General features: G+C 51.9%; 1 protein-coding gene across 4 annotated transcripts in view; it reads right to left on the bottom strand.

Annotated features, from left to right (window-relative positions):
• SGSM1 (small G protein signaling modulator 1) overlaps positions 1–16054 on the bottom strand; it is a 102010-nt gene that overhangs the window by 30033 nt on the left and 55923 nt on the right. For 3 of the 4 annotated variants that reach the window (XM_042910442.1, XM_042910443.1, XM_042910444.1), the window contains exons 10-15: positions 15315–15382; positions 13966–14129; positions 13420–13552; positions 6644–6782; positions 4376–4440; positions 1941–2086 (exon numbers count right to left, since the gene is read on the bottom strand). In XM_042910442.1, coding sequence (XP_042766376.1) covers positions 1941–2086; positions 4376–4440; positions 6644–6782; positions 13420–13552; positions 13966–14129; positions 15315–15382 — 715 coding nt within the window. Of the gene's footprint in view, positions 1–1940; positions 2087–4375; positions 4441–6643; positions 6783–8673; positions 8839–13419; positions 13553–13965; positions 14130–15314; positions 15383–16054 lie in introns of all 4 variants that reach the window. The other variant, XM_042910445.1, reaches the window with a different exon arrangement.

Below are 16054 nucleotides of genomic sequence, written 5' to 3' on the forward strand. Positions count from 1 at the left end.
GAGCTTTGAAGAAGCAGGTGTATTCCCTTCAGACTATGTATTTCTGCTCCGCTGCCTGGAGGCGATGACTATGAGGCCCCCGGGAGGATGGTGGGGCCACAAGAATGAAAGACTCTTGAGCCCCTGGAGGGAGGACAGATGCCCACCCACCAGGAATGCCCACTGAGGACTGAAGAGTGAGCAAGAAATACACCGCATGATGTCAAGCAACTGAAGTAGTTACTGTATTGGTTACTGCAGCTCAGTCCACCCTAATGCAATAATGCAACCAAGAAGGGTAAAAACATGGCCAGTTTGCGAAACTGTTGCAAAAGTGTTAGACAAAAAATACTCACTTTTGACTAATCTATCTTTTCAACCAACTTGTCCTTAGACTAGCACCTCCCAAACTGGGGAGATCACTAGAAGCATTTGGGGAACTTTCAAAAAACAGAAATTCTTGGGCTCCACTCCCAGGGATGCTAAATCAGTAAAGCTGGAGTGGAGCCCAGAAGTCTACAAATCTTTTGAATTCCTCAGGAAATGTGCACTCTCCCAGGCCAGCTGGGATTATGAGCACTAGGACTTTTTGGGAAAGTACACTGGCACATCTATTTAAATTTTAAATGCATATCAATCAATTTTATTTCTAGGAATCTACTCTCGAAATAAAAGCACTAGTCGGAATTATATGTGCTTATAAAGATGTCGACTGAAGCCCTATTTGAAATAATTTTTAAGAAGAGAAAGAGCCCAGGGGCGCCTGAGTGGCTCAGTCAGTTAAACGTCCGACTTTAGCTCAGGTCATGATCTCGCGGTTCGTGGGTTTGAGCCCCGCATCGGGCTCTGTGCTGACAGCTCAGAGCGTGCTTCAGATTCTGTGTTTCCCTCTCTCTCTCTGCCCTTCCCCTGCTCACACTCTGTCTCTCAAGAATGAATAAACGTTTAAAAAAAAATTTAAAAAAATTAAAAGAGAAAGAGCCCAGCTGTCTATCATTAGGGGAAGATCTGAATAAAGTATGGTCTACTCATCAACGAAGTGCGAAGGTTCTAACGTTCAACATTTCGCCTAGAGATCTGAAAGACATCTTTGCTATAAAATGAAGCTGTTGCTTAAAATACAAACTCAATGTCACCTCATTTTTTTTGTTACCTCATTTTTAAAAAAAATAAGAATTACAGGGGCACCAGGGTGGCTCAGTCAGTGAAGTGTCTGACTCTTGGTTTTGGCTCAGGTCATGATCTCACAGTTCATTTAGGAACATTTAGAAACTGTTCCATATGCTCTCCCCCCCCCCCTCCCCCCCCCCCACCCAGTTTCTTGAGAGCCATAAGCCTATTAGCCTAGCCAAGGTTCTGGGAAGTTCTGCAGGATACAGAAAAGCTGACCCCTCTCGCTTCCCAAGCTATTTGACTGTGAAACTTTTTTCACACATAAACATCTTCCTTGCAGGGATGTTTGCCTTCTAGTAAGAAAACCTTAGAGATGCGTTTCCAGGTGAAATATCTGACGGGAGGATTCTCAGGTCGTGAGGCCAAGTGGAAGGGTTCTGCACATTGGGGGGCGGTTTTCTGAGCCCAGCTGCCTCCTCTGACTTAGCTACCATCCTCCTAAGTAGCTAAGTAGTTTCAACCTTCCTGAGGAAGAGACTTACTGCACCTCGTGCAGCACTGTGCATACGTGTGATGCTTAATAAATCCTTGGTGACAGATTCTTTACTCCTTCCAGGAGAGGACGCGCATGCTCCAGCCTCCTGGATCCTCACACCCATGGGCAGAAGGGGGCCGTGGGTTTTAGAACTCTCAAGAAGGGCGGGGCCTTCAGGTGGGGTATGCAGACCACCCCTAAGGTGTCACAGCCGCCTTGAATCCCCGCAAGCAGGTGGGTTCATTGCTCAGATGACAAGACGGTCCCCCCAAGGGCTCTGCCCCACTGCAGGCAGAGCCAGGCCAAGCCTTACTGTGCTGTCCTGAAGGTACTGCTCCCAGATCCTGGCCGTCAGCCCATGTCCGGCATCACAGGGCAAGTCTGGAGACACGATCATGTGATTGACCAGGGCTGACAGGTGGGTCCTCACAGTGGACAGGTGTCTGCAGTAGGCAAGCCCTGGCGAGGGAAGGAAGGAGGGAAAGTGCCATTATCCACCATCCAGGCTGCCTTGCCTTGTCTCATGGATCTCGAAGCGCTGCCCCACCCTGCAATCCTAGTGAACCCTCATGACGCAGAAAGTCCCATCATCCTTCTCTTCCAGATGAGGGAGGCGAGGCTCGGAGGGGTGAAGTCACTTGCTGGCTTGACTGCTTAATAGTTCTGTGAGCCTAGGGAAGTCGGTCACCTTTCTCAGCCCAGGCCAGGGTGCCATTACCGCCTCTGCCCGGAAGCCAAGGCATTTAATCCATGGGCAGGAGGCAGACAAGGGGCAGGCAGGAAGGAGGCAGGGACTCCACATGCTCTCCAGACCTCTGGGTGCCTCCGATCCGTAGCAAGAGAGAAAGAGAATGGCAGAGGTGGGCAGCTCTTGTTCACAGTGCAGCTAGATAAAGAAGGCCCTGGGAGATGCACCTGGTTTGCTTTCAAAGACAGCCCCGCACTCTCACAGAATGCCTGCCAACCTGCCACCCTTCGTCCGCTCCACCCTGGGCACCTGGAGGGCACAGTGCCTGGTACACAGGAGGCACTCAGCCAATGACAGCTTGTGTTTGCTCTGACCATGTCCCCTCCCTTTGGCTGTCCCCTATCAACTCCTGGAGAGGACCCTGGGCTTTCTGGAGCCTGAGGACTCGCCCCTCCCAGCAATGAGGAGGAGGAGGAGGAGGAGGAGAAGGATTAGAAAGAGGGGAAGGAGGGGGAGGAGGGTGAAGAGAGGCAGGAGGAGGGGGAGGAGAGGGAGGAGGAGGGGGAGGAGAGGGAGGAGGAAGGGGAGGAGGAGAGGGAGGGGAGGAAGGAGGAGGAGGGGGAGGAGGAGAGGGAGGGGAGAAAGGAGGAGAAAGAGGGGGAGGAGAAGAGGGAGGGGAGGGAGGAGGAGGAGGGGGAGGAGGAGGAGGAGGAAGGGAGGGAGGGAGAGGAGGAAGGAAGAGGAGGGGAGGAAGGAGGAGGAGGGGAGGGAGGGGAGAAATGAGGGGAGGAGGTAGGGGAAGGGGAGGAGGGGGAGGGGAAGGAGGGGCAGGGGGGAGGGGGAGGAAGGGGAGGAGGAGATGGCTAACACTGACACACACATACACTACGTGCCAGGGAGCTGCCAGAGCTCCCATAATGCAACTCATTAAATTCTCACAACAACAGTATGAGGCAGGTACTCCTATCTTCTCCATCTTACAGATGAAGAAACTGAGGCACAGACTGCTCGTGTCACCTGCCTAGGTCACATCACCGGGAAGTGCAGAGATGGAATCTGAACCCCAGCTGCCCAGCGCCAGAACTTGGGCTCTCAACCACCATCAGGGATGAGCCATGGCATGCGACAACATTGTTCAAGATCCATCTTGACCCTTGACCCCTTCTCCAGGAAGCTTTTCCATTTGGGTTCCATAAACATGTGTCCACGCTCCCCTGGCTCCCAGCCAGGCCCTGCATCAGGCACTGGGGATGGGTGATAACAGAACAGGCAAAAACCTTGATCCTGAGAGCTCACGTTCTCCCTGCCTCTCCAGGCGTGGGGGGACATGGCCTGAGCTGCTATTCTGCAGGCCATGCAGGACATAGTAACACTTTTCTGGAATCCCTGAAAATATGTGTTTTATCTCCCCCATCTAGGCTGGGAGGCTGGGGAAATAAAATGTGCTAAGAATCACAGCAGAATGAAAAACAAAAAAAATCAGGCTTTGTGGTCAGTGGGTTAGGCTTGAGCTCTGACTGTGTCATGTATTAGCAGTGTGACCTTGGACAAGTTACCTTGCCTCCCTGTGCCTTAGTTTCCTCATTTGTTAAACAGAAACCATCAGAATGCCTGTATTTAAATTTTCATTTTTAACTCCATGAAAAGGGATCAGACCACCTGACTCTTCTGCCCACAGGTGAGGGGAACCGACTTTTATTGAGCACCTAGGACGTGTCCTGCTAGGTGTTAGGGGCTCTATACATGCTTCTCATTTAATCCTGAAAACAAGCCCTCTAAGGTGGGCACTGCGGATGCGATGGTGACTAACCAGACCCCTGCCACTGAGAAGCCCCGTTGTTTGCTGTCCCCCCTCAGCACCTACAAACACAATTTATCCTCAATCTATAGATGAGGCTCAGAGAAGTGCATGTAACTACGCTAAAAAGACACATTCGGGAAATAGGGGAGCAGAGGTTCACGTGCCAGAGCCAGGCACCTTCCCTTCACACTGCTGACATACAACAGGCATTTGATAAATGCCCCCAGAGACCACAATGGCAAGTAAGGCCAATACGCACATCCATAGAAGGCTCTGGAAAGGATCTGGTACTTCATATTGTCACAGAGGAGCTTCAGGGGAGCCCTGCAGGTGGAGGAAAAGACGACACTTAGGAAAGACCACACAGAGCCCAGGTTCCCTGGGGAAGCACAGCTTTTTGCCTGTAGGGAGCAGATTAAAACCAGTCAGTTAAGGGGACTGGGGGCGGGGGAACTATTATTTCTACCCATACAGCATCACTGCCACTTCCCCTAGTCTTTGGGGTCACTGCCTCCCCAACACTCTGGACTGCAGTTTGGATGAGGCTGATTCTACCCAGTACCTGACTCAGGTTGGAATCACAGTCCTTGAATAAGAGGTGGTCACGTGATCCAACCTGAGCCAATGAGAATGAGCCCTGAGACTTTTGTTGGAACTACAGGCAAACAGACCCATTTTTCTCTGTTCAAGATCCTAAGCCAGAGGGATATAGGACAGTGGCTGCTGGGATCCATTTTTGCCACTCCATAGGAAAGGCCTGCCTGAGAATGAAACCACCACAGAGGCAACCAGAGGCAAGAGTTGAAGAAACAGAGAGATTTCTGTTTTGAGCATCTGGAGCCAACCATGCCTGAAGTCACCATGCCTCTGGACTTCTCCATCCTGTTGTGATTTCCTTTCGTATTTGAACTAGTCTGAAGTGGTTTTTCAGTGACTTGCACCAAGAGTTCTGACTTCTCAAGTGGCCCAGCTGAACCAAACTGAGCCAAACTGCGATTCAGAGTCTGGCTGATTGCAGAGGTGATGCCTCAGAGCTCCTCCTTGCGTGGGGGGTGGGTTTGGGGGCTGTTTTGGCTGAAAGAGGAGAGGGGAGTAAGGGCCAGCAGTGTTGGGGAAATCGAGGACTGCTGAAGGGAGTACTGTGCATGCTTGCAGAGAACAGGATGGAGGAATAGTTGCATATTTTTCTCAGGACCTCCTGGGGGCCACCCAGCAAAACCCAGGGAGACAGGAAGGAGGCATGGTTAATGTCCTCCAGTTACACGCAGGGAGGCATTAAACACGAAAATCACCCTCACTGTCCCCTCAGGTTGGTCGGGTGCAGACTTGCTCAGGTTACCAAAGAACAGCATCACACTGACCGTCCCACAGTGGACTTGGCTATTGAGAAAGGTAGTGAGTGCCCCATCACTACAGGTGTGCACACAGATGCCATGAGAGGGGATACTAGGCTGGAGCTGCGTTTTTCAATGGCCCGCGGACCACCACCCCAGGAATTGCTTGGAATTTCTCCAACATGTGGATTCCTGGGCCCCACAGAGACCTCCTCAATCAGGACCCCAAAGGAAACTGTCTTGGGATCAGTAGGCTTCCCTATCTCCCCCTGGTGATGCTGATGCACATAAACAGGTGAGACTCTTGTTATATTAGTGCTTCTCAAACTTAAAAGCACACACGTGATCTCAGGACCTTGTTAAATGCAGATTCTGCTTCCCTAGGTCTGGCAACATGGACTGAGAATCTGGCCCAGCGATGCTGCGGCAGGTCCGTGGACCAGGCACTGAAAGGCAGGCCTCACATGACTTCAAAGATTTGATGCCAGCTCCCATGCCAGCCCCTATGGCTTCAGACTAGACCACTCACTGGGACAGAGGCCCAGCAAGGAAAAAGGGATTCCATTGTCCCCGGCCAGGCCAGGCAAGGTCAGTGGGAAGCAAGACCAGTCACGTGAATGCACTGAGTAGCCCTGAAGACACACAAGCTCTATGGGCGAGGAAAGAGATGATCTGGGGATTTAACTTTATCCAATAAAATAAGTGTCATTTTCTCAACATTCCCATGTACTGGGTACCAGATGCTGGCCACTTTAGACCAGGGTGTGATTTGTCTTACGACAGCTATATACACCAGGCATTTGTATCCCCATTCTGTGGAGGAACAAACTGAGGCATGTGTGCTTGGCATTAAGTAATATTTGGTGTCACCAGGCCCTTTAATGGGCAGCAAGCAGAGCCCCGAGCTGACCCAGGACAGACACATAGTACGCATGATAAATAAGTCTTTGCTGTAAGAAGCCACTGAGATAGCAGGACTGTTTGTTACTGCAACATAACCTTGTTTATCCTGACCGATACATGTAAGGAAGCTCCGCTAGCTAGGACTTCACAAGGCTAGCCTTTGACCCAGACCTGAGTGATTCTGTAGCCTACATCCCTCCTCTGAATTCAGTGCTGGGCAACAAACAGGTGCCTACAAATCTTCTGCAAATGTTTCCATTCCCTCGACCCATGGTGTAAGCCCCTCATACCTCTCATGGTTGCAGCCATTGGTTGAGCCACCATCGGCGGAGCCACTCTGTGAACAGGATGAGCAGGAGGATTTCCGGGGGCTGGGTTGCCATAAGGGTGGTAGGTTGCTCACGGAGACATCCATCAGGTCCTGGGGGGCTGTGGTGGATAGAAGGGATGGGGCAAGAGCCCCAGTTAAATCTATGTGGGTCACGGAAACCTTACCCCGAAGCAAGCAGCTCGCCCCTAGGCCAGCACAGGGATAGGGAAAGACTCTGAATGTGACAGCCAGAAACAGCAACCCCAATCATTATCTGACCCAGATAATGGCCTTTGAGCCCACCTGATCCAATGAAAGCCACCAGCAAGATTTGGGGCCCTTACCAGATGGGAAGTAAAGAAAGGAAGAAAAAGGAAGAAGGTGGGGTGGGGGGGAGAGTGAGGACAGAAAGAGAGACAGAGAGAGAGAGAGCACACGCCAAGAGCCAAGAAAATAGACCCAGTGCCACAGCAGGAGGCCAAGCCTCACCATGTTGTCATTCAGCTGTCCTTATAGGAGACTGACAAGAAGGAAGAGGGGCCTGCTGGGGGTTTCTGGGCAAGGCTGATGATCCTGAGTCCCCCGGGGTAGACTCTCTGGGAGAGAGAATCTCTAGCAGGGAGGCAGAAGGGAGCCTAACTCAACAGATGAGGCAGGGCACCCAAGGGCAAGGGACCCAGCGGAGGCCCCGCTGATGAGGTTGTCTGCACTGTCCATCAGCCTGAGCCATACAGCTGTTCCATCAACGGGTCTCAAGCAGGCTGGCGACCGCCACCCAGCATCACGCTTGCTGAAAAGCCACATGCCAGTGTCCCACCCCGATCTACTGATTTAAAACCTGCTAGAGAGAGAGCCCTTAAGTCTGTATATCAAAAACAATTTTGATAACAGCAGCCACATTCGAGAACCAAGAGAGCACAACTGATCTCCTAACGCTTGGATACTGGGGTGTCCTGATCAAGTGCTCCCAGGATACAGCACTTAGATTTTCCCTCACTGCCTTCTTTCCCAGCTCCATGGAAACCGTGGCATCTGCGGGGCTGCAGGACCAACACGACAGTGACACATGCGTTACAATTTCTGTCGTTAATTTCCTGGCTTCGTGACAGCTCCAGACAGGTGCAAAAATTTTATTTTCTCAAGGACAGGGCTCGGTAAACATTTTCCGTCAAGGACCAGGCAGTCAACATTTTAGGGCTTATGAACCATTTGGCTGCGATCACAGCCACTCAACTCTGCCTTCAGAATGCAAAAATAGCCATGCTCAAGATGCAGAGACATGAGCCCGGGTGTGTTCCAACAAAACTTTATTTATGGACGTTGAAACCTGAATTTCAGATCATTTTCACATGTCACAAATATTACTCTTTTGATTTTTATCGATTAATAAAAATATGTGGAAGCCATTCTTGGCTCATGGGCTGCACAGAATGAGGCTGGCTCCGGCCTGTGGGCCCTAGTTTGCCTAGGAGATTAAGAAGGGTTCACATCGACCCCACCGGCCACGCCTCCTCAAGGATGACCGGTAATCCCTGGCCTCTTCCCTTTGGCTGCAAGGTCGGGGGGAGGGGAATGGTTGCCGAGCCCATGCTACTTGTCATCAGCGCTCAGTAGCCGACAGGGCCCAGCCCTACCCACTGACAGTGTAGACAGCTGTCTTCACAATGTCACATAGAAAGCTCTTCCCCAAGGTGACTCACAGATGAGCTGGCCAAGAAAGCATAGTGAGCCCCTGTAAAATGTTCTAGAAAAGTATCCCCAGTTCTCTGCTTCCCTGATCGATTTCAGCAAGCTGTGGCAAGGCTGCCTGCACCCCAGCCCCTCGCACTCCACAGGCATCGCCAATGGATCCCTTCACCACGGAACCCCTGACATCCCGCACCGGGGAGGCTGGACAGCGTGAGGGCATCGGTCTGTCTCCCGCTTCCCTCGTTGGGACCAAGACTCAAATGACAACATGGCAGAGGTGGCCGGCACCCAGCCCCAGGGTGGGAGTAGCCCACACGTTACTGGGGGGCTGCTGCTTCGGACCCGGCACGGGGAAGGTGGCGTCCCATCTGGCTCGTGCCCACTGACTGCCCCTGGCCACCACTAGCACCGACCGGCCAGCAGGAAACACCGTCCAGGCAGGGCTCACGGAGACCGGGGGAGTGCTGCCCAAGCGGTCGGGAGCAACTTGAGACACAAAACAGAAAGCACCAGTGAAACGGAATGTCCGCGGCGGGCAGAACACTGACACAGGCGAAGAGCCAATTCCTCAGGGCTGAACCTCTCCCCTGCCCTGCTCCACACGGCTCCGTGTTTATAAAGTGCCTACTATGTGCTGGCTGCTGTGCGGGCACAGGATTGCCCTATCGTCCTCAATCGCCCCGTGAGGGAGGCCTCTCTTCTCCCATTCTGCAGAAGGGGAAACTGAGGTTCAGAATGAGCCCCAGCCCCAGCGGGTGGTAACTGGCGTAACATTCCTTTCTGACTGAGGTCCCCCTCTCTTTCCGCCAACAACAGCTATCACCTACTGAGTGCAAGTACTACCACTATCCCCTTTTGCAGATTCGGGAACTGAGGCACGGAGCATGGGAGCAGCATGGCCAAGACCGTCCAGCTAACAAACGGTGGGGCTGGGATTCCAACCCAGGGTGTCAGACCCCGAGATCCTATTCAATACTCTCTCAACCGACATTCCCCGACACCACCCTTGCTCTAGACCAGCAGCTGTCCACTGGGGCACTTTTGGCACCTTGAGGACATCTGGCGATGTCTGGAGACATTTTTGGTTGTCACGACCTGGGAATTTGCTAGATGCTGCTGGCATCTATCTAGTGGGTAGACGACAGGGATAATGCACCAGACCCCCCACCCCCACCCCACCAAATACACAATTATTCAGCCCAAAATATCAACAGTGCCGAGGCTGAGAAACCCTGCCCTAGACCAGCTCTGTTCAACAGGAATCCAACCTGAGCCACATGCTTACTTCAGAAGTTTCTAGAAGCTGCACTAAAAGGGGGGGGGGGGACCAGATGAAATCAGTTTCAACAATAACTTCTGTTTAACTCAGTATATCTGTAATGTTACCATTTTAACGTGTAATCGATATAAAATTACTGAGGAGATATTTTATATTTCTGTTGGTTTTTCTAAGTCTTCAGAATGCAGTGTGTATTTTTTTTTAATTTTTTTTTTTTTTTTAACGTTTATCATTTTTGAGACAGAGAGAGACAGAGCATGAACGGGGAAGGGTCACAGAGAGAGGGAGACACAGAATCTGAAACAGGCTCCAGGCTCCGAGCTGTCAGCACAGAGCCCGACGTGGGGCTCGAACCCACGGACCGTGAGATCATGACCTGAGCCGAAGTCGGACGCTTAACCGACTGAGCCACCCAGGCGCCCCTGCAGTGTGTATTTGACACTTAAGGCACAGCTCCATCCGAACTAGATGCATTTCAAGCGCTCGGGAGGCGTGCGTGGCTCACACCTGCCATCACAGACAGCATAGACAATCTCAGCAACACAGGAGAATGGAAAGGCCCTCTTCTGACTCTGAAACGGGCTCCATGTTTCAGAACTGGTCTCTGCCTCCTCTGTGCACAAGGACCATGAGACAGAGGCAAGAAGACACTGAAAGGGGGTTTAGAACCATCTATGGCCACATCATCCTGCCCACAGGGCAAAACTCTTCTCCCTTATTATTGAAGGCAGGCATCTGCAAACTTTTTCTATAAAGGCTCAGACATGTAAATATTTTTGGCATTGTGGGCCTACAGTCTTGGTTACAATGATCTCACTCTGCTGCTGTGGTGTGAAAGCAGCCATGGACACGCTGTCTGTGAATGCGTGTGACCGTGTTCCAATAAAACTTTATTTACAAAAACAGGCAGTGGGCCGAATTTGGACCACAGGAAGGAGTCTGCCCATTTCTGATTTAGGCACTTCTTCAGAAAGGACTTCATTGTCCTCAAAGGTGAAAACCATAGCTCTGGGGCTCAGGCCCCTGAGAAAATCAACCAAGCAGGGGGCACCATTTCCACGTGGGCTGAATCTGACTGAGCTTGGGCACGAAGGGGGTGAAACCACAGTGTCAACCGATCCTGGTCAAAAACAATCTGCATGGAGTGGTTGTGAGAGGTACAAGCTCTGGAGCCAGGACACCTGGGTTCAAATCCCAACCACGCCGAGGATTAGCTGCGTGGCTCTGGACCAGTTTCTTAACCTTTCTGTGCTTCAGCTTCCTCTTCTGAAAAGTAGGCGATGGTGAAGACAGTGGCACATGCCTAGGAGGGCCATGGTGAGGATTAGCATTGCATTAGGTGCCTGATACATCATCACACTGACTCCTCAGAATATGACCCTGGATGGGGAGGGTCTGTAGAATGTCTCCCCATTCTACAGACAAGGAAATGAGGCCTGGAGAGGGCAAGTCACTTGGCCATGCTGCAGTGGCGGAGAGGTGAATGCAGTGATGTGTGCTTTACTCAGCCAAGGGCCCTTTTGCTCCCAGATGACACTCAGCAACGTCTGGGGACACTTCCGGTTGTCACAGCTTGGTGGTGGGGGAGGGGCAGATTTGCTGCTTGGCCATTAGTAGCGGGAGACCAGGGATGGCACTCAACATCCTACAAGGCACATGACACCCCCCCCCCCCAACCAAGAATTATTCCATCTACAACATCGGCAGTGCTATGAGTGAGAAGCTTTGTTCTAAATAAACTGAGTTCACTGGGGTTTCCTCACAGGCAGATGAGAATTCAAGTGCCGGGAGTCTATCTGGGAGATGTTTCCAAGAAGCATGGGTAGGCGAAGTGACACGAGAAGGCAGAGCAAAGGGCTGGTTACCGCTCAGGTTACCACTATGGGCAACTGGTGCTTGATCTCCTGGGGGGGAGGGGGCGCTCTGGGAGACATGCAGACACGCATGTCAGAGCTTTCTTACCGGGGTGGGGGGTGAGGGAGTCGGGGCGTTTATACACTAATTCCTGCCAGTCGTTGGCTGAAGGCTGCTCCAGGGAGGATCCTGGTTCCTGGACACCTCTACCCCACCCCCACCCACAGGCAGAAGGGACCCTCAGGCACAGAGACACTAAGGATGGGAGTCGACAGGAGAGCCCGCAAGGAGGGGTGTGGGTGGGCACTGCCAGCGTCTGTTCTGCTGGCACACGGAGAGCCCCAACACGCTAACATGGACACTTCCCAAGCAAGTAAGACCTCTGGCATCCAGCCTGGCTCCCAGCAGAGCCTACAAACTATATGTTGGATGAGCCTCTCTGGGGAGCAGAGACAGGGCTTCCCGGGAAGGCAGACAGGGGGCATCTGGCCCCTCTGATCATTCGGCTCTTGGGGGTGCTGTATGAACCTGGTACCGTTGACAGGCTGGGACGGCTCCAGACCCCGAACCGGGGTAGGAACAGATGTAGTAATGAACACTTCAGGACACTCTCAGGCTCCTAGTGATGCAGAAACACGAGGCTTTGGTCCTAACTGACCATGAAGGAATGAATATATGGGTGAAGATGAGAAACCAACCTGAGCAATATAAGACCTTACCACCAAGCCTGCCCCACATCCCCAGATCCCATTGAGCGGTGGACAAAAGCCAGCGCGTGAAGCGACCCGGCACGATAGCAAAGGCAGGCTCAGAGCCATTACCCATCAAATGGAACAACAGGACCACCAAGGGTAAAATAAAACGGGGTTGACAGAAAGCACCTACAGCTTAATACTGAGTTGTTGAAACAAGACATCCACATGGTGCTTAATAAATGCTGGGACTCTGGGGCACCTCGGTGGCTCAGTTGGTTGAATCCGACTCTTGGTTTCAGCTCAGGTGGTGATTTCATGGTTCTTGAGTTCGAGCCCTGCATCAGGCTCTGCACTGAGAGCTCAGAGCCTGGTTGGGATTCTCTCTCTCCCTCTCTGCCCCTCCCCAGCTCCCTCTCTCTCCTTCTCTCTCTCTCTCTCTCTCTGTCAATAAATAAATAAACATTAAAATTTTAATAAAATAAAATAAAATAAAATAAAATAAAAGCCAGGCCTCTGAGAACTTTCCAAATATCAGTTCATTTGATCCAAATAACACCTCCGTGGTAAAAACGACCTTAATGGTAACAGTCTCCACGAACCAAGCATCTATGTCACGGCAGTCACTGTCCCAAGTGGCAGACATATATTAGCGTCTCGTGTGCCAGGGCCTGGTGCTTTGCTTCCTGCCTTTGCTGTTTTTAACCATCATGTATTGAAGCCCTACTGTGTGTGAGACTTGATTCCAGGGACTTTACATTGATCACCTCATTATCTCACTGAATCCTGACAACGGTAGAGTGAAATAAAATACCAACAACCACATAACAGCAGCTAGCATGGACGTGTTCTGTGCCAAGGGCCTTCTCTAATTTAGTCCCCACAAGGGCCCGACGATGCAGGTGCTATGTTAACGTCCCCATCTTACAGATGAGGAGACCAAGGCACAGAAGGGTGAAGTGACTTGCCCCAATTCAACCAGGATTCCAGAGCCCACTCACTACCCCGTGGTAATTCCTGCTTCAGGTTCACCTTTGTTAAGCTCAGTAGTGCGTGGTTCTCACTGGGGGAAACTGAGATACTAACATCCTGGTTTCAAGTCCCCGCCCCCCCCCCCCCCCCCCCCCCCCCCCGCTGGCCCCAGAACCCAGACCACCTGTCCACAAGCCCCAAACACCTGGAGTTATTTTCATGTTCAACTAACAGGTTAGATTTCGGGGGCCCAGAGACTGGGAAGCTTACCGAATTCAGACTGCATGCCGGGATAGATGATCCTGAACACGTAATCTGTGGCCTCGTCATCTTCCTTGTCCGAAGACGTGGACTCGGCAGAACCCTGAGGGCTTCGCTTACGCAGTTTGGGAAATACTTTGCCCTGAAAGCACAATCCGAATGCATAGCTCTTGGGATACATCTGTCCCCACAGTCTGTGTATGGCCTGAGGGTCTCAGTGGGGTGTGCATGAGCCCACAAAGCCAGGTAAGGAGTCATGGGTAAGAACAACCACCCTGGGGCGCCTGGGTGGCTCAGTCAGTTGACCATCTGACTTTGGCTCAGGTCATGATCTTGCAGTTGGTGAGTTTGAGCCCCACATCAGGCTTGCTGCTGTCCGCGCAGGGCCTGCTTTGGATCTTCTGTCCCCCTCTCTCTCTGTCCCTCCCTTGCTCACACTCTCTCTCCAAAATAAATAAAACGTTAAAAAAATTAAAATAAAAAAAAGAATGACCACTCCCCACGGCTGACCCCCGCCCCCATCCCAGCCTCCCTGGGGCCCCCACGGTCACTCACCTTCCCCCGCTGAGACCAGAGTGGAGGGTCCAGCTGCCCATGAGGGAGCAGCCCATTTTCCAGGCACGAGAGGAACTGCAGGAGGTGCCCCCCCTTGGGGAAGCGGAACGGCGGCCTCTGGATCCCGTCCTGACTGACCAACACCACTGTGCCACCGCTGTCCACTGCCACCGCGACCCAGCCAGAGGAGACCCGGCAGAAAGTCACTATGGGGCATGGGATGGGGGTCCTCCCGGCAAACACATCGCCCTGGGCATGCCAAGTCAGACCCGTGGACCTGCTCCAAGGCTCTGGGAAAGGCCTGGGCAGAAGGTCAGGGGAAGTTTTTACCTCCCCAGAGCCCCTCCCATCCCACCGGCCACTGCTGCAGACTGGGAACTATGGGATATGGTCCAGAAGAATGTGGTCGCCTCCCCTGAAATCACCCACCAAGGGGAAACACCCCATGTCTCTCAAGTACCCTCTATGCATCAACCTGACCTATTTTTGTATGGAGGCTTTCAGACCTACCCCTTCTCAGGGCAGTAGTGACTTGCTAGCATGTATTGAGCACTTACTGTATATAAGCACAGCACATGAAAGGCAGTGTGTTATTGGAATACCCAAAATAGCCCTATGAGGTCTATCTATTATTGCCTATTTTACAAATAATGAAACTAAGGCTCAGAGAGGGTACATGACTTGCTCTGGGTCGCACAGTAGAGTCTGGATCTGAACTCAGGTCTGTCTCATTGAATAAGCTTAATGTGGGGCAGCTGGGTGACTCAGTTGGTTAAGTGTCCGACTTTGGCTCAGGGCATGATCTCATGGTTCATGACTTTGAGCCCTGCATCAGGCTCTGTGCTGACAGCTCAGAGCCTGGAGCCTGCTTCGGATTCTGTGTCTCCTTCTCTCTCTCTGCACCCACCCCTCAAAAAATAAATAAACATTAAAAAGGTTTTAAATAAGATTAATGTGTCATGCCTTGGTAGAGTCCAGATCCCTTGCTTTCTACAACAGAATAGCCCTCTGCTTGTTCTGAGTGTACCTTCTTTGAGCTCCGGGTTTGAGTCGAAACTCTGGAGCTTACAGGCTGTGTGACTTTGTGCCAACCTGCTTAGAGCCCTGCTTGGCACATCATAAGCGCTCCATTAAGTGTCAGCATCAAACACCGTGGGTTTGATGCTAAGTCCTGAACCTAGAACAATGCCATGAGTAGGTGTTGTTGTGATTCCATTTTACAGATGGGGAAACCAAGTCTCAGAGAGGTGAAATCACTTGTTTGAGGTTGCACAGGTAATGAGGAGGTGGGAGCAGGCAGGGGAGCCAGAAGGAACACCCCCACTCCGTGCTCCCCCAACAGTCCCTACCTTGCTGGTGGCAGTGCAGGTATACAATCTCCTCCAGGCGGATGGTCATGGCATAGTCCCAGTAGACGCTGGAAGGGGAGGGATGGTTAGTTCCGCAGGATGCCTGCTCACTTCATCATGGGGAAGGGCCCATGAGGCCAGAAGACCACACCCATGGGCTCCTGAACCCTTTTCACTAGGACCCATCTGTCCCCAACATCTGTATTCAAGACTTCCCAGAATCTACCTTGCCTTCTTCTGGTCCCAGTACCCCAATTTTCTGAGGAACACACTTCCCTTGCTTCCATCCATGTGGCTGAGGCTGACTCCACCCACCCTCTATGCCAGGATTCCAGGAATAGCCATCTGATCCAGGCCTGGCCGATCAGCACATTCTACTGTCCCAGCCACAGTGATTGGTTCAGGGATGGCCCCATGACCCAAGCAGAATGAATGAGACTCAGTTGTTGGATTTATGTTAGAATAAACTGGGAAAAGGATGCTCCTTTCTGCTAGGAGAGTAGGGGCAGAGATGATAAAAGTCTGGAAACATAGGGAACCATGGCAAGAAAAAGCCTGCCTGACGATGGAGTCGACAGTCAGGAAAGCAGAACCAAGAGATGGGAGAGTTCAGGCCCCCATCATTTGAGTCCCTGGATCCAGCCATGCCTGAAGCCACTGTCCAGAATTTTTCGGCTCAATGCCTAAGTCCACTTGAGTTTAGTTTTCTGTCACAGGTATCTAAGTATCTTGACTCAAAC

This window comes from Panthera leo, chromosome D3 (assembly GCF_018350215.1).
Source record: "Panthera leo isolate Ple1 chromosome D3, P.leo_Ple1_pat1.1, whole genome shotgun sequence".
In the NCBI taxonomy this organism is placed as follows: Eukaryota; Metazoa; Chordata; class Mammalia; order Carnivora; family Felidae; genus Panthera; species Panthera leo.